The sequence below is a fragment of the Colias philodice genome, chromosome 30 (genome assembly GCF_061535455.1).
Source record: "Colias philodice isolate Cphi_HAF_F1 chromosome 30, ilColPhil1 Martin Lab GWU primary, whole genome shotgun sequence".
In the NCBI taxonomy this organism is placed as follows: domain Eukaryota; kingdom Metazoa; phylum Arthropoda; class Insecta; order Lepidoptera; family Pieridae; genus Colias; species Colias philodice.
In genome coordinates this window covers 5,453,288-5,471,378 of record NC_143115.1, presented here as the reverse complement: position 1 = coordinate 5,471,378, position 18,091 = coordinate 5,453,288, and the positions used below count along the sequence as shown (strand labels likewise).

The window sequence follows — 18,091 nt, the reverse complement described above, 5'->3', positions numbered from 1 at the left end:
GTAGGTGGAGATATTTGTTATTATCTCACACAGAAAATTGCGACAGATACCTTAGGATCTACTGATCGACGTGTCAATCGTGTATTAACACTATTGAGGGTAGGTGGAGAATTTTTGTTGTTGAAGTGAAAACTTTGACATTTTACTGAACATTTGTTTTTGGGTATAAATTATTTGAAATAAGTATGCACTACTTTTTTATGAAAGAATTCCATATTTATTTTAATTTTCAAATGATTTTGAATTATTTAATTTAATTTTCAAAAATTGTTAAATAGCGCATTTTCAGCAATTAGAAAAATATTTTAAATCAACTTTTTAAACGCGAGACGAAACTTTATAACTTATTAATTTTATTGTTCGTCTCGAGTTTCAACGTTTTACAGCAAGCACGTTAAATGAAATAAAATTTAATAATGGTATGTAAAATTCATTAACCAGGTTTTTTTAAATAAATCCTTACAAATATGAAAAAATATTCTAAAATATTCCTCTTCATAACATCACTAGTTATTTATTATATTTTTTATGTTCCAGGCACTCTAAAAGAGATGCCAGGCGTGATCCGCGCTAGCGTCAGTCTCTCCGAACACAAGGCTAGCGTCACACACTCGCGCGGATCGGTGACGCCGCGTCAATTGGCTGACGCGGTATATTCGTTGGGTTTCGATGTGGAAATAGTGGGTGAAACAGGTAAAATAACACTCAAAATTAAACTCAAACTCAAACATTTATTTATTCAATTTGACTTATTCGAGAAGCACTTTTGAAACGCCATTACATATTTTTAACATTTACCACCGATTCGGAAAGCAAGCTATAGAGAAAAACCGGCAAGAAACTCCATAGTTGCTCTTTTAAATCATGTCAGTATTACAATTTAATTTTACAAAAATATGTTACAAATTTTGTAATTGACTTCAAACTCAATAAAATTATAACTCAAGTACACTCCTGAAAAAACACATCTCGAATACATTAAATCAAACTCGGAATCCATCTAACACTCAAACTTAAATTATAAATTAATTAAGTAACAGAAACATAAATTAAATTGAGATTTCTAATATTGGGTACTTTAGCCCCCCTAGACAAGTGGCTTTCTATTAGCGTAAAGTTCAATAGAATAGATTATTAATGTATGAGATTGACGTTTGATTACGACGACGACGACGATTGATTACGTCAATCTCATACATTCATAATCTATTCTATTGAACTTTACGCTAATAGAAAGCCACTTGTCTAGGGGGGTAGATTTAGTTTACATCTATACATCTTATGTCACGTTATTTTGGAAATAATAGCAATAAAAATTAAAAATATGTGTTTAATTAATGTATAAATTATTAATTTCAGATACACCGCACGATCAAGCGTCAGGCGACGGCGCCAAAAAATCACCAGTTAAAAATAGAGCTCAAACTAACGTAGGTATTTTCATTTTTTCTATTACCTTTGAAAATATCTGAATTAGCCTTTTGAATGTTATGAATTATAGTAATGTTTAATATAATGCATGAATATACATATATATAAACTTTATAACATATTTTTGATGTATGCCTCACAAGCATGTTGAAAATTGTCCCATACTAAACTCTGCCTATGCATTATAGGCAGAGTTTTCTAAAAAGACATACAATCTATTTTGAACATTACTACCGCGAATTAAGGTGTTAATTTCAATGAATGTTGCACAACGGATGATTCAAAATTTGTACACTTGTCAAAGGATCGGTGTGAATACATTTTTTTCATGAGTCAAGGCGCGTTATTGTTTTTCTTAATTTTATTTTCCAAATTATTAATAAATGAATGAATTCCAGGGCACAATATCACCCGTTCCCGAAGAGATATCAACATGCACGCTAGAAGTGCGCGGTATGACGTGCGCGTCGTGTGTCGCCGCTATAGAGAAACACTGCTCGAAAATATACGGTAAGTGTATACAAATAGGGTAGAATTTCGCTTGGCAAATATTGTGCAAGGGAAAATGAACTTTGGGTATTGAAAGTTTGCTCGAAAGTATTCAGTAAATGTATAGAAATAGGGTAGTATTTCGCTTGGCAAATATTTGGGAGGTTGCTTAGTAAAGAGGCTATCACGCAGAAATGAACATTATGTTTATTGGATTTTGTGGGAGGAAAGGTACAATAGAGGAGTGGATGTAAGGTACTTTTTTGTTTGGCAAATGTTCGAGATTTGCTTAGTCATGCGTAGCGGCTATAACTCGGAGCCTCGAAAATATGTGGTCAAAAGTATACGGTAAGTGTATCGAGATAGGGTAGTATTTCGCTTGACTTATAAGCACTTGGCTGTTTAGCTTAGCAAAATATATATCAAAACTTGTATGGGAAATAATTTGATAGAAGTATGGTTGTTAGGTTGAAATTTGTTTGGCAAACGTTTAGAAATGCCATATACATGAACTTTATTACGATTAATTATAACATACTAGATTTCTGCCCGCGGCTTCGCCCGCGTTTTCAAAGAAAATCCCGCATATTTCCCGTTCCCGTGGGATTTCCGGGATAAAACCTATCCTATGTGTTAATCCAAGTTACCCACTATATGTGTGCTAAATTTCATTGTAATCGGTTCACTAGTTTTTACGTGAAAGAGTAACAAACATCCATACATCCATACTTACAAACTTTCGCCTTTATAATAGTATTAAGATTAAGATATGCCCTCAGGCGTCCACTCAATAGCAGTAGCATTGTTAGCCGCAAAAGCCGAAGTCCGTTACGAGCCGCGCAAGATATCAGCTAGTGCTCTCGCTCACTCACTCACTGAGTTGGGCTTCCCGGCCGACGTGCTGAGTGAGAGTGGTGCGCCGAGGGAGGTCACGTTGGCGGTGAGTCACTCACTGAGTTGGTTATTATGAAAGACATTCACTCACTAATTAGGAGCTTGTGAAAAAGAGCGTGTGTGCCGAGTACACGTGTCAAAAGCGAATCTTCTTTGGCAAGATTCAAAGATTTGGCAATACCAAAATCGTCTTACACCGTTACGTGACGGTATTGCAATCACGTGATCTTGAAACTTTACTCTCAACGCGCCTAAAGAAGTTTCACTTAAAAAAATATTTATCAGCAAATTTTAATTTTAATAATTTACATGGAGTGTATCAGTCACTCACTCGCTGAGTTGGTTCTCATAAAAGCGCATTCACTCACTCACTCATAGTGTTGGAAATGTTAGAATTATAAAAATATTTCTCTCAATGAAAATCTATAACAAAGCAAATTTCTGCTGTTTTCCATATGATGCCTGCGAGTCAATTAAATCGTGCCAATAAACAAAATTACAGCTTATATTTTGTACATTTAACACTTCTTTCTTCTAATACAAAAGTTATTTAAAATATAACAATATATTTTCAGATAAAAGGCATGACCTGCGCGTCGTGCGTTAGCAAAATTGAAAAAACTGTGCTCAAACTGAATGGTGTTGTGTCGTGTGTGGTCGCACTTACTACTTGCAAGTGAGTAATAAGTTAGTAACTTAAGTGTTATTTAGGATTACAATAGTATTCGGTTATTAAGTGATACTTAAGTGTCAATTTTTATTTAATAACTTAATTTATTTTGAAGTAAGGTAGTAAATGGAGAAATTAGTACCTAATTTATGTGTGAAATCTATTAAATCAAGTTAAAAAATATATAATAAATTTATTGGTATCTATGGTTACCGATGAATTATAATATACTGTAGTGTAATGTACTTAACCCAAATTGATGTTACTTTAAACAACAAGATTCGCAATCACTAAGAAGAGGTCGTCAAAAATGTCCGAACGCTGTTATATAAAACATTCATTGAAATTAGCACTTTATTACGTGGCGGTAATGTTCAAAGTCGATTGTATCGCTCATTAAAAAACTCTGCTCATTATACGCGTAGGTAGAGTTTTGCATCGGACAATTTTTGAACGTGAATGTGATTAGTCGTTTACTCTGTTTATGTTAATAATATTGTTTTTTTTTTTCAGAGGCAAAGTAAAATACGATCCGGAAATAATAGGAGCTAGAAAAATTTGCGACGCTGTGAACAGTCTCGGGTTCGAAGCCACAGTACTGAATACGAACACGAGGAATGCGAGCAATTATTTTGAACACAAGTGAGTATTATATTTATATTTATTGATGACATTGATTATGAATATGTATATGAATACAAAAATTATGAGCCAGTTAAGATAACAAAATAAGGTACTTACTTACGAATATGTTTGTTACCTTAGAACTATAAATTGCATGAACTGATTCTGATGTTTTTTTTTTTTTATTTGAAAGGAAGTGGCTTCCGGTTGATCCTATTCAAATTTTCCAATTCTGACAATTAAGACAGTTCCATTTTTTCGTAAAAACGAGATTTTATCACTAATTAGTATTTGTTTTTTATTGTACCGATTGAATTGCCAAATTTATCGATTATATCCGTTTTTACCGCGTTTTTATTAGTGGTTCGAACAATATTATTTGAAATAATAATTAAAATTTTATCCATTTATAAAACAGGGAGGAAATTAGAAAATGGCGGAACGCGTTCCTAGTGTCACTAATATTCGGTGCCCCGTGCATGGCTGCCATGATATATTCCATTTAGCTCATATATAATATTACTAGCTTTCCGCCCTGGATTCGTCCGTTTTACCTTAAAACTAATAAATTATGTATTAAAACCTTCCCCTTGAAGCACTCTAGCTTTAAAAAAAAACTCATCAAAATCCGTTGCAAAGTTTTAAAGATTTAAGTACACATAGGGATATAATTTAAATCGAAATTATTTTATACTATGTAGGGATACAGTATCTGCCCATTTACTTTATGATCAATAAAATTATCCAACAGGGAGGAAATTAGAAAATGGCGGAACGCGTTCCTAGTGTCACTAATATTCGGCGCCCCGTGCATGGCGGCCATGATATATTTCATGTCGATCATGGGGGACGATGAAAATGGTCACAAAAACATGTGCTGTGTATTACCTGGGTTGAGTTTGGAGAATCTTATTATGTGGGCACTGGCTACGCCCGTACAGGTGAGATTTTGACGTGACAACGTCTTATAATTCGATAGAGCCGGCTGCACGCACCAAAAAACATGAGTCATGCGGCGTTACCTCGCTCTGAGGCGTTCCATGTAAGGCTTGAAGTGCGAGCGAGAGCGCCGAACGAGCGACAAAGAAGCACAATCGGACGTTGTCACGTTCAAATTTACTATCGTCAGTAACCCAACTTTACAGACAACCAATTTTTTTAGGTATTTTTGTCAATAAAGAAATAGATACATGTATAAAATTATGAACTTAAAATTGTCGTAAAATGTGATTGTCAAAATTCTAGTTGAAAGAAAAATAACGCTATAATAAATTGTGGTATAATTTTTAACATAACTTACACGACTTTATTTTTATGATTATTACTAATAAGAGGTTTCAACTAATCAGTTTTATTAAAATCTAAAACTGACAAAAACACTCTAATATGTTTGAAACTACTTATTTTCAAAGAAAAAAGATCATTGATATGAAAAACAACATGAAGATATGAAAAGCTCTGCCTAAACGTACATTGGCAGGCAGAGTTTTCGAATGAGCGTGATACAATAGACTTTGAACATTACTGGCACGAAATAAGGTGTAAATTTCAATGAATGTTTGATACAATGCCGCTCGGACATATTTTTTCCACCTTTTTGACGATTGTGAGTCTACTAGTTTACAATGTTATCGGTATCCACACAAAAACAAATATTTTAAATTTATAAGTCTCTTGATTTCGTAAAAACAAATAAACATTTGTTTGTTTTTCCAGTTTATCGGCGGTTGGCACTTTTACAAGCAGGCGTACAAGGCGTTACGTCACGGCACGTCCAATATGGACGTTTTGATCTCTATGACTACTACAATAAGGTATACATATATTACTTTGCAGATTCATTTAAGTATTTATTTATCTATAAAATATTTTTTCTGCTTCATTGTGAATGTGTGGGAATTGCTGAAGTAATCTATACAAATATTATAAAGAGGAAAGGTTTGATTTTTTGTTTGTTTGTTTGTATGAATTGAATAGGCTCCGAAACTACTTGGCAGATTTGAAAAATTCTTTCACTGTTGGAAAGCTACATCATTTCTGAGTGACATAGGCTAGGTTTTATCCCGGAAATCCCACGGGAACGGGAACTATGCGGGTTTTTTTTTGAAAACGCGGGCGAAGCCGCAGGCGGAATGCTAGTATTTTAAAGATAAAGAGAGGGTTTTGTTTGCATTTACGCGATAATCTGGGGAAATAGTTAAAAAAAATTATCCATAAAAAAATATTAGTTTTTACTGAACTGATTTAGATGAGTTGATTACGACTTTCAATGACACTATCCGTATAAATTTTACTATGTTTACTTTTTTACGTCCGCTTTTCTTTATGCTTAATGTTTTCCGTTCTTCTTAACTTCAAGATTCCGAAAATTCTGCATCTAACTTAACTAATTAAAATAAGGCAGAAAGAAACTATTTTATTTGTTTTTTTAAAGAACCGAAAAATTCTTTCACGAGGCGGGAGTGGAGTGGATTCGAATCCCGCCTCGAGATCGAATTTACACTATTCTTTAGAAAAATCACATTAAATGCTATAAATATCATTTTTCTTTTCCAGTTACGCATATTCCCTAAGCGTGGTGATAGCAGCGATGGTGTTGCAACAAGACACGTCACCATTGACTTTCTTCGATACACCTCCAATGTTGCTAGTTTTTGTCTCTCTGGGACGATGGTTGGAGCATATTGCTAAGGTAATATTATATACAAAAAACTTGACACTTCACACTTAACATCCGACACTTCAAACTTGACCCTACAAACACGACACTTTACACACGCCACTGCAAACTCGACACTTCATTTACGACACTGCAAACTCGACACTTCATACAGGACACTTCAAACTCGACACTTCATACACGACACTTCAAACTCGACACTTCATACAGGACACTTCATACACGACACTTTAAACATTTATTAAAAACAACTATTTAGTAAATCCCCATCAAAATCTGTTCTGCAATTTTAAAGATGTAGCCATACAGACACACAGACGGTGAAAACACGACCATATTTTATACTATTTATTGATTTTTCAGGGCAAAACCTCGGAAGCTCTATCGAAACTGCTGTCTCTAAAACCGACGGAAGCAGTACTCGTGACGTTGGACAGTGAGGGGAATGAACTTGCGGAAAAGAGTATACCAGTAGAGTTGGTCGAGAGGGGGGATATATTGAAGGTGAGAGGGAATTTAAATATTTCGCGACAATAGTATTTTCTAGTGTTAGATTTTACTCGAGTATACATTTAGAAATTATAGATTTTTTAACGGAATTAAACGCGATTTATTCATTATATTATTTTCACACACGGCACGATCAAACTCAAACTCACACATTTATTTATTCAATTAGACTTCTTTTAGATGAACTTCCGAATCGTCATTACCTATTTTTAACATTTACCACTGATCTGATCCCATACTAAGCTTTCGCTTGTGTAATGGAAGCCAGATGGCTGATAAACATACATGTATAATCTTATATATAAAAATGAATCGCAAAATGTGTTGGTAAGCGCATAACTCGAGAACGGCTGAACCGATTTCGATAATTCTTTTTTTATTATATTCCTTGAAGTACGAAGATGGTTCTTATGTAGAGAAAACGTAACGTAAAATATTATGTACCACGGGCGAAGCCGGGGCGGACCGCTAGTTTTAAATAAATATTTATATAGATAATTAACACCGAGACACAGAACAAACATCTATTTTCATCACACATCAGAAAATTGTTTTATCTTGACGATATAATATAAAACTAGATGTGCTCCGTGTTTACCGGCGTGGCCTATAGGCCTATAATATATAAGGCTATAGCCTTCCTCGATAAATGGGCTATCTAACACCGAAAGAATTTTTCAAATCGGACCAGTGGTTCCTGAGATTAGCGCGTTCAAACAAACAAACACTCTTCAGCTTTATAATATTAGTAAAGATTAATTAAATTGTAAAATTCTTCCAAATTATTTCAGGTAGTGCCAGGAGCTAAAATACCAGTAGACGGTAAAGTTCTATCAGGTCAGAGCACGTGTGACGAATCACTAATTACTGGAGAGTCTATGCCTGTGCCTAAGTCTAAAGGTAGGTCCAGAAATTTTGTCGACGCTTAATAGTGTATGTTTAAAATGGAAAATATTTTGCTTGACAATATGAAAGTACCGTAAAATATTTTTTCTCTGTCTGTTTTTATTTATTTATTTCTGTCATGCTTGTATCGCTATTCAGACGTGTTGGTTTTAATCTGGTAGGATAATACAAACAAGTCATCCACCACTATTGTTGTGCAGTAATATCAACTTATTTATATTATATTTATTTATTATATGTTTTTGTATTGTATAAGAAATACATTGTTTGTAGATATTGAATTTGCGCCATCGCGTAAACGTTCAACACTCCTTATCAATCAGGTTTACCTGGAAGATTGCTTTTGAGCAATAAGTAGAGTAGAGTAGAGTGCGTAGAGTGAACAGGTACCTTCTAGGGAAGCGCGTTCCATCTTAGACCACATCTCAGCTTAACATCAGACGAGATTGTGGTCAAGCGCTTTCCTATTACCAATAAAAAAAATAAGTCCTCCTTTTCGTATATAAGTGTGTGTTATTATCGTATCAAATTTTGTCAGGTTGTGGTTAGGTTAGGTTAAGTTTGTTTGTCTTGGTACAATAAAGCATAACACACAGCACACGTGCGTGTCCAGATTCGCTAGTGCTCGGCGGGTCCATCAACCAGCACGGCGCGCTGGCGATGGCGGCGACGCACACGGGCGACGCGTCCGCGCTCGCGCAGATCGTGCGCCTCGTGGAAGATGCGCAGACGAGCCGCGCGCCCGTGCAGCGCCTGGCTGATACTATCGCGGGGTTAGTGGGAATTAATAGATGAATTATCTGTTTTATTTATTTATACTCGGAGAAAATATGAAATTAGTACGTCAACTTTTCGCCTTAATAAAATACAATTGCAGAATAACCGAATGTGACATAGATACAATTTTATTTTACAATATAAACTCAACTAACTTAAATACTACATTAAAATCACATACATAAATTAACATAGACATAGAAAATTGTAACAGTATTAATATTTTTTCCACTTGATAATATATTCGGCATTTAGTTTAAATTAGTGTGCCAATTTTTCGCTTTCAAAGAACACCATCGGGTAAGTGAATGAATGAACGATAGTTTTAAAAGTCACTATGAAAAGTGGAGCAAACGATTTATATGTCCTCTAATAAAATAAAATTAATGTTTTCAGGTATTTCGTACCAATCGTAGTGTTCCTATCTGTACTGACTCTTGTTTGTTGGATGATCAGCGGTGCGATAGATATATCAACGATAAAAAGCATCACACCGGTAAGTTTATAAAATTATAATCATAAAATACAATTAACTATTGAGTTTCTTGCTAATTCTTCTCAGCGGAAGCGACCATACGAATCATTAGTGGACTAAAAAAAATGTTTATAAAAATATCTTGAAAAATTTGTATGCATATTTTTTTAGATTGAGTTTTAATTAATAGCAATTTGAAGTTAGAACAGTTACTACAAGTCATAGCTGTTGGACCGCGTACTATCAAATTTACTTAAAAAAATTGGTTGTCTGTAAAGTCGGTTTACTGACGATAGTTGAACGTGACAACGTCCGATTGTGCTTCTTTGTCGCTCGTTCCGCGCTCTCGCTTGCACTTCAAGCCTTACATGGAACGCCTCAGAGCGAGGTAACGCCGCATGAATCATGTTTTTTCGTGCGTGCAGCCGGCTATATCGAATTATAAGACGTTGTCACGTCAAAACAAACCTCACTTGAAATATCTAAATATGTAATTACTCCTCTTCCACAGCCAATGTACCGCCACTTCTCAGACTGGGAACTAATAGTGCAAACGTCATTCCACTTTGCGCTATCAGTACTTGCTATAGCCTGTCCCTGTGCTCTGGGCCTGGCCACGCCCACGGCAGTGATGGTGGCCACGGGCGTGGGCGCGGCGCTGGGACTGCTGATCAAGGGCGCTGAGCCGTTGGAGCATGCACATAAGGTACGTCACGGTCACGGTCGTTAAAGTGTGAATTTTGAATTCTACTATAATATTATAAATGCGAAAGTTTGTGAGGATGTGTGTGTGTGTGTGTTTGTTACTCTTTCACACACTACAGAACCGATTACAATGAAATTTAGCACATATATAGAGGGTAACTTGGATTAACACATATATAGGATAGGTTTTATCCCAGAAATCGCACGGGAACGGGAACTATGCGGGTTTTTCTTTAAAAACGCGGGCGAAGCCGCGGGCGGAAAGCTAGTAGTATAGAAATCCCACTTAATGAGTTTCAGTTTAGTCGCAATCACTATTATAATTTATCGTGGTCACGGCCGTAATTATTGTCGTCGTCACAGCCATGATTTTATGTTGCAATCACGATCATGATGTCTTTTAATTAAATTCGGTTTAGTCGTTTTTAATGACTATTCTTTCGGTTTTGACTTGCTATAAGTATTTTCACAATTTTGCGTATATTTGTGCAGGTGAAGACGGATTTTTTCTGTTTTGCCTTGCTATATACATATATGTATTAAGGGTGATGTTATTCCTTCTATTTTGCCTTTTCAGGTAAAGACAGATTTTTCTGCTTTGCCTTTATTTATGTATTTTAGGTGATGTTTTTTCACCATTTAGTGTATATTTGTGCAGTTAAAGACGGATTTTTCTGTTTTGTCTTCCTTTATAGACCGGACTCTCAGTGGAGTTTCGTTTGCAAAAATAGCGGACCTAAATCTGACTTCTGATATATATTGTATAGATCCCAGACATCCTATAGACAGATGTTGCCAACCAGTTTTGTGGTCCCCCTCTCCCCACCCCGGTAATTAAATATGGCATACAAAGATAAAAATAAAAATTTCCAAAACATGCCGTGTGGGGTATCAAATGAAAGAGCTTATTGAGTAGATCACGAATATATAGCATACTATTACATTTCTTACACTTTCTCTAAGATTTTTTAGAAAATTTAGGAAAATGCTCCATTTTTGAGTTAACTTTAAACCACTATAGATTGAAAACTCATGAATATTAAAATTGATATTTATTATTTTATGGCATTCAAATGCTTTATAAATATAAATTTATATGCGCGGTGTGTCCCTAAGACACATAAAACTGAAGGAATAGAATAAATTCGATTGCTCTGGCGGGTCACGAGTGGCTGAATTGGTCAGGCATCCGCCCCGGAATGGCGCGAAAGGATGCGGGTTCGAGTCCCGCCTCGTGATCGAATTTTTTCTATCCTTTATAAATTTAAACTCATGAATATATTTTTTAAATTATTATTTTAAATAATTAACAATAGTCCATTGTTTACGATTCAATAGTTCGTACAGTGAAATAGTTGCATGGGGGAGTGGGGGGAGCATTCAAATATGGCGAGTATATTTTCAAGTTTATGCCAGAAATAAAGACCTAATACAAAAATATCGGTGTCAGGGCTTAGAATAATTATCTCTGCACTGTCGTTGTGTTTGACAGAATAAAAAATATGGCAGAACATTCTTGAATCAGCTTAAATTCAGTGAAAGTTGCGCCTTGCAATTTAAAACATTTTGTGGGGTCATCAAATCCACCACATACATATAGCTCACTTATATTATTATATTACGAACTATTGAATCGTAAACAATGGACTATTGTTAATTATTTAAAATAATAATTTAAAAAATATATTCATGAGTTTTCAATCTATAGTAGTTTAAAGTTAACTCAAAAATGGAGCATTTTCCTAAATTTTCTAAAAAATCTTAGAGAAAGTGTAAGAAATGTTATAGTATGCTATACCTATATTCGTGATCTACTCAATAAGCTCTTTCATTTGCTACTCCACACGGCATGTTTTGGAAATTTTTATTTTTATCTTTGTATGCCATATTTAATTACCGGGGTGGGGAGAGGGGGACCACAAAACTGGTTGGCAACATCTGTCTATAGGATGTCTGGGATCTATACAATATATATCAGAAGTCAGATTTAGGTCCGCTATTTTTGTAAACGAACATCTCCTTGGAGCCTGCTCTATTATGTGTTTTAGGAGTTTTTTTTTCATAATTTAGCGTATATTTGTGCAGTTAAAGATGGATTTTTCTGTTTTGCCTTTCTTTATGTATTTTAAGTGATGTTTTTCACCATTTAGCGTATATTTGTGTAGGTGAAGACAGTGATATTCGACAAGACAGGCACAATAACGTGCGGTCGGGCGCGCGTGGCCCGCGTGGCGCTGCTGACGGGCTCGGCGCGCGCGCTGCGCGAGCTGCTCGCGTGCGTGCGCGCCGCGGAGCTCAGCTCGGAGCACCCCGTGGCGTCTGGTGAGTGTGTGAGTGGGCGGGTGTGTGAGTGGGCGGTGTGTGAGTGGGCGGGGGTGTGAGTGGGCGGGTGTGTGAGTGGGCAGATGTGTGAGTGGGCGGGTGTGTGAGTCAGGCAGATGTGTGAGTGGGTGGCTGTGAGCCACGCAGATGTGTGAGTGGGCGGGTGTGTGAGTCAGGTAGATGTGTGAGTGGGCGAGTGTGTGAGCGCTACAGCTGTGTGAGTGTTTGTATGGAAGGGTCATACATGCATGATCGAGACGGCTGCTAAAGACGAGCAATTGTCATACACAAGACAGACAATAGCTATACACAACTGCTCAAGTTTTACCAATTTTTCAAAAAATTATGTATCGAAAATGGCGCACATTTTAAAAAGACATCAACAATTTTTTTAACTTTCGCATAATACTATATATTGCACTAGCTACGCTTCGCGGTTTCACCCGCGTGGCTCCGCTCCTGTTGGTCTTAGCGTAACGATATAATATAGCCTATAGCCTTCCTCAATAAATGGGCTACCTAACACTGAAAGAATTTTTCAAATCTGACCAGAAGTTCCTGAGATTAGCGCATTCAGACAAACAAACAAACTCTTCAGCTTTATAATATTAGTATAGATTTGCTAAACTAGCAGAAATTTTTACCTTTACACTAACTTAATTATTTATAACACTAAGGGCTGATTTTTCAATCCTTGGTTAAAACTTATTCGTTAAATAAAGTATTACACGATAAAATTAAAATGTCACGTAAACTGTCATATACGGACCATTACAATACATTTTTTAAATGGTAGTTTAATACGTTATTCGATGAATAAGTTTTAACCATGGATTGAAAAATCGGCCCTAAATTTACCTACAAATTTGTTTACCAGTTAACCTACCAACTTACCTACGCATTTAATTACCTACCTATTTACGTATCCATTTCACACCCTACAGCGATAGTAAGCTGGTGTACAGCAGTAGTAGGCGAAGAGCCTCGCGCACACTGTCGTAGTTTCACAGCGGCGCCGGGCTGCGGGCTCCGGGCCAAGTTAGCGCTTCGCCCCCGAGCGGGGGACTCCGACTGGGAGCCGCCGGTGGGGGACAGGTAATAAAGATAATTGATGTATATTTAGATAAAGATCTAAATATCAAAACAGATAAAAATGTTGCAGTAGTACCGATAGATGGAGATAGAATTGTAAATTTAGAAATATGTATCTAAATCTAGACGAATAGGTCGAAATGTAGAAACAGATGAAGATTTAAATGAAGAGATAAATGTAGAAACAGATGGCGATGTTGATATAGATAAAGATGGATTGGTAGAACTTTATGTAGATTTACAAATTAATGTTAATTTCTATACAGATAAAGATATGATAAAGATATGATAGAGATAAAGATATGATAATGTAGATAAGGATATGAAAATACGTATTTAGATGTAGTGTAATTGATATATACTATAAATGTAAGTACTGTACTTACAGTACGTCTATATGTAGAATTGCACAGGCTCACTCCTACACTCAATAGAGCGGGCAAAGATGCAAATATAATGTAAATTAAGATGTAGATAAACTCGTTGATAAAGATCAATTGGAAATTAATTTTTAAAATTGCTATTTCCTATCACACAAAATATTACGCTCTTTTCATCAAAAATAACATAATTAATATTTGTACACCCAATCTATGTTAACAATGCACATAATATTGTAATAAAAACAATTGTAATTTGTAATTAGTAATTACATTCTTGCAAATAAATATAATTTGAATTTGAATAATTACTTCACACAGAGAAACATCTTCATTCCACCTGCACGGAGTACCCGTGGACATCATAGAGGGGGAGGGGGATGCCGCGCTCAGTTCAGCACAAGCTGCACACAGACTGAACGCGATCATACGGACGGATAGCGATCAGGTTAGTGGGAAAGGAAGGAAATTTAGCACCACAGACTATACGTAATAAAAGAAAAAAAAGACGGGTTGCACTGGGGGAGTACCGGCAGAAGTGAAAACTTGATTATTAACGTTGAGCATGTCTGATATTTTGGAATGGTATCCGTCTTACGCTTTTTCGATCAGGGGCCTTAGACAAAGTAACAATTAAAAAACGATAACGAAGTTAGAAAAGGCAAAAATGTATGGGATTGACATACGCCGCGTTAGATCACGTGGTCTATCTAATGTCAATCCCATTTTTGCCTTTTCTAACTTCGTTATCGTTTTTTAATTGTTACTTTGTCTAAGGCCCCAGGTCACGTGTCCTGACGCGAGTTTAAGATTTTATACCCATTACAGAAAAAGTGCTCAACGCCGCTAAAGAAGTTTTCACTTAAAAAGAATAACCATAATAAAAGTACTAAAGTGGTATGTTCTACTCAGTCAATTCCTTTGGAGAGAACAAAAAATCCTAAACATTTTATTTATTTATTTGCGTTTAAAATATAATGGAATTTATTGATTTTTGGTTTATTCGATTTGGAAGATTTGATAAGCGTAAGGTGTTTTTTCAAAATTTAACACCCATAAAAATAAGAAGATTATCTACTTTGAAATAAAACCATTGTGTTCTTCTGATGTCAATTTTTGTACTTGTTTATATTTTTGTATGCTATGATGCACATTAAATAATTTTTATTTCACTTTACTAAAAATATCTTTTCCAGGAGGTAGAACAAATAATATTAATCGGCAACAGAGAGTGGATGGCCCGTAACGGTGTGACCGTGCCGCGTCGAGTTCAAAGTGTTCTTAGTGATGACGAGGAATTGGGCAGAACTGCTGTTTTGGTGGCTATTAATGGTGAGTTTGAAAAAAAAAAACAAAAAACATAGTATATTTACGAAATCAGTACCCCTGCAATGACATTATAACACACAGTATAGTTGCAAAAACAGTACCCCAATGACAATATAATACTCAGTATAATTACAAAATCAGTACCCTAATTAAAAATACAGATACATTTTTTTAACAGGAACAATACATGACACAGTAGAATTATTATAAAAACAGTACCCTAAACAGTATAATTACATTAACAGTACCCTAAATAAACAATACAGATACATTTTTTTAACAGAGAAATATATGCCACAGTGGAATTATAAAAACAGTTTCCTAATTAAAATACGCAGATACATTTTTTAACAGGGACAATACATGTCACCTTAGAGCATTATTTAATGCTCTAAGCATGTCACAGTACAATTATGAAAACAGTATACTAAATACATAATTAAAAAAGTTATTGGGTATAACACAACACACAGTAAAATTACAAAAACAGTACACTTAATAAAGAAAGAAATAATAAAACACGTTAAAATAACAAATTCCAGATCAGCTAGTATGCACGATCGGTGTGGCCGACGAGGTAAAGCCAGAGGCCCATCTCGCTGTGTACTGTCTCAAGAAAATGGGCTTGGAAGTTTGTTTATTGACGGGGGATAATAGGAAAACTGCTGTGGCTATAGCTAGACAGGTGAGTGAGTGAATGAACGACTGAACGAATGAACGATAATTGATTTGATTCAGTGCCATGTTATGACGTCGTAGCTGTTAATTCAAACGAATTAATAATATTATGTGGAAAACAAAACGTTATTGTGAAGCAAAAAACAGATTTTTGCAAAAGACCTAATTTTATTAGTTTACTACAACATAAACTTGTCTATCCTGTGTTTACCTATGAACTGGCAAGGACACTACTGAACAATGGCAAATATTTTATTTAGATTGTGTTATTTTATTTTATAGCGGAAAATACAATATGCATATACACACAAAAGAATATGAATTATTTTTTAGTCATTTTCGTGGCAATAACAATAGTTTGGTTTAACTTTAATTGTACTACAATTAATTTTCAGGTTGGCATCACAAAAGTGTACGCGGAAGTGTTGCCATCGCACAAAGTGGCCAAGATACAAAAGTTGCAGGAGAAGGGACAGAAAGTTGCTATGGTAAGTGCATATTATTTGTTTATTAAAATTATTTCAGACATGAGTACTTTGTACGCACGCTTTTTTAATTTTATCCAGTTCTGACAGTAAAAAGGGGGTTTATTTTTTTGTATGTATAATATATATAATATTATGTACACAAAGAGACGTTGAGGGTGCAATTTACATTTAAAAACCTTATGTATTTATTATATTATTGTTTTTGTAATTGTAATTGTTTGTGTTCTCCAAATGAAAATATATAAATACTAGCGGTCCGCCCCGGCTTCGCCCGTGGTACATATGAAAAATAGATGTTGGCCGATTCTCAGACTTACCCGATATGCACAGAAAATTTCATGAGAATCGGTCCACCCGTTTCGGAGGAGTATGCAGACTAACATTGTGACACGAGAATTTTATATATAAGATAAAGATTGATCTATTTAATTATTTATTTATTAACATTATCTACAGGTAGGTGACGGTGTAAACGACTCGCCCGCTCTGGCACAAGCTGACGTTGGTATTGCCATCGCTAGCGGCACCGATGTTGCCGTGGAGGCTGCTGATCTTGTGCTCATGAGGGTAAGTGGGTTCGATTACCACAATATTATTAATAATGGAACATCAATTTCATAGAAAAATGTTTTTTTGTAGAAGTGGGTAGATGTAAATCTATGCATGTACTATTTTATATAGTAGGAAAGTCGAAACTGTACATATTTTATTGTTTCAGAAGTATTTAAGATGAAAGAAAAAAAATTATGAGATATGTAAATTTAAATTTTTAAACAATAGAAAAATTTTCGATAATTCAGCGGGAATCGAATCCGCGTCTTTCGCCATAATCCGACCAGAGTGACGCCTGACTACTCAGCTACCCGTGGTCTCAATAGAGCGATTGAATTTTATATTTTTTAAGCAGCCAAATACGACTTAATTGCTTTTGAAAATTATTAAATCAAAAAACGATATTATCCCTCTGTAACATAAGGCATATTTTTCTTACTTTTCATCACATTTCAAACATTGCAAATTATGCAATAAAAATGTCACCTAAAATCTAACTAAATTAGTGGTAGGTAAATAGTAAAACTGCTAAAATGCTATGTCAATTTAAATTTGCTTCTAGTTTGAAATTTAATCTTTTAACCCTGTTTTTTTAAGTCTAGGTAAATAATAACTTACCTATAATCTAATTTTATTCCAGAACGATCTCCTAGACGTGGTAGCGTGTTTAGAACTATCGAGAACAACAGTACGCAGAATTAGACTGAACTTTATATTCGCGTCAGTTTACAATTTACTGGGAATACCGCTCGCTAGCGGGGCGTTTGCGCTGTTTGGACTGCAATTACAGGTATGTTTGTTCATTTCGTTCATTCATTCGTTTATTCATTCGTTCAGTTATTCATTCTAAACGTTATTTCATTCGTTCACGAACGAATGAAAGACCGTTAAGATTCCTCCTCCATCCTTATATTAAAGAACGTAAAATCTACTAAATATTTTGTACCTTGCAAGTTGCAACGCGTAATGCGATTTAAATAGATCGATTTTGATGTGATTTTATTCCATTTCCAGCCTTGGATGGCGTCAGCGGCCATGGCGATGAGCTCCGTGTCAGTCGTGTGTTCCAGTCTATTGCTCAAAACGTAA

At 35.3% G+C, this 18,091-nt stretch overlaps 1 protein-coding gene across 4 annotated transcripts in view; it reads left to right on the top strand.

Moving 5' to 3' along the window:
- The window catches only part of ATP7 (copper-transporting ATPase 1), a 56,927-nt gene that overhangs the window by 34,394 nt on the left and 4,442 nt on the right, over positions 1 to 18,091 (top strand). For all 4 annotated transcript variants that reach the window (XM_089713333.1, XM_089713336.1, XM_089713334.1 and 1 more), the window contains 23 exons: positions 538 to 693; positions 1,360 to 1,430; positions 1,830 to 1,941; positions 2,700 to 2,860; positions 3,390 to 3,490; positions 3,998 to 4,126; positions 4,860 to 5,049; positions 5,825 to 5,922; positions 6,665 to 6,800; positions 7,152 to 7,292; positions 8,090 to 8,198; positions 8,818 to 8,977; positions 9,378 to 9,477; positions 9,968 to 10,162; positions 12,327 to 12,483; positions 13,428 to 13,578; positions 14,277 to 14,403; positions 15,152 to 15,287; positions 15,827 to 15,969; positions 16,358 to 16,450; positions 16,907 to 17,017; positions 17,643 to 17,792; positions 18,017 to 18,087. In XM_089713333.1, the coding sequence (XP_089569459.1) occupies positions 538 to 693; positions 1,360 to 1,430; positions 1,830 to 1,941; positions 2,700 to 2,860; positions 3,390 to 3,490; positions 3,998 to 4,126; positions 4,860 to 5,049; positions 5,825 to 5,922; positions 6,665 to 6,800; positions 7,152 to 7,292; positions 8,090 to 8,198; positions 8,818 to 8,977; positions 9,378 to 9,477; positions 9,968 to 10,162; positions 12,327 to 12,483; positions 13,428 to 13,578; positions 14,277 to 14,403; positions 15,152 to 15,287; positions 15,827 to 15,969; positions 16,358 to 16,450; positions 16,907 to 17,017; positions 17,643 to 17,792; positions 18,017 to 18,087 (2,998 nt within the window). The remainder of the gene's footprint in view (positions 1 to 537; positions 694 to 1,359; positions 1,431 to 1,829; positions 1,942 to 2,699; positions 2,861 to 3,389; positions 3,491 to 3,997; positions 4,127 to 4,859; positions 5,050 to 5,824; positions 5,923 to 6,664; positions 6,801 to 7,151; positions 7,293 to 8,089; positions 8,199 to 8,817; positions 8,978 to 9,377; positions 9,478 to 9,967; positions 10,163 to 12,326; positions 12,484 to 13,427; positions 13,579 to 14,276; positions 14,404 to 15,151; positions 15,288 to 15,826; positions 15,970 to 16,357; positions 16,451 to 16,906; positions 17,018 to 17,642; positions 17,793 to 18,016; positions 18,088 to 18,091) is intronic.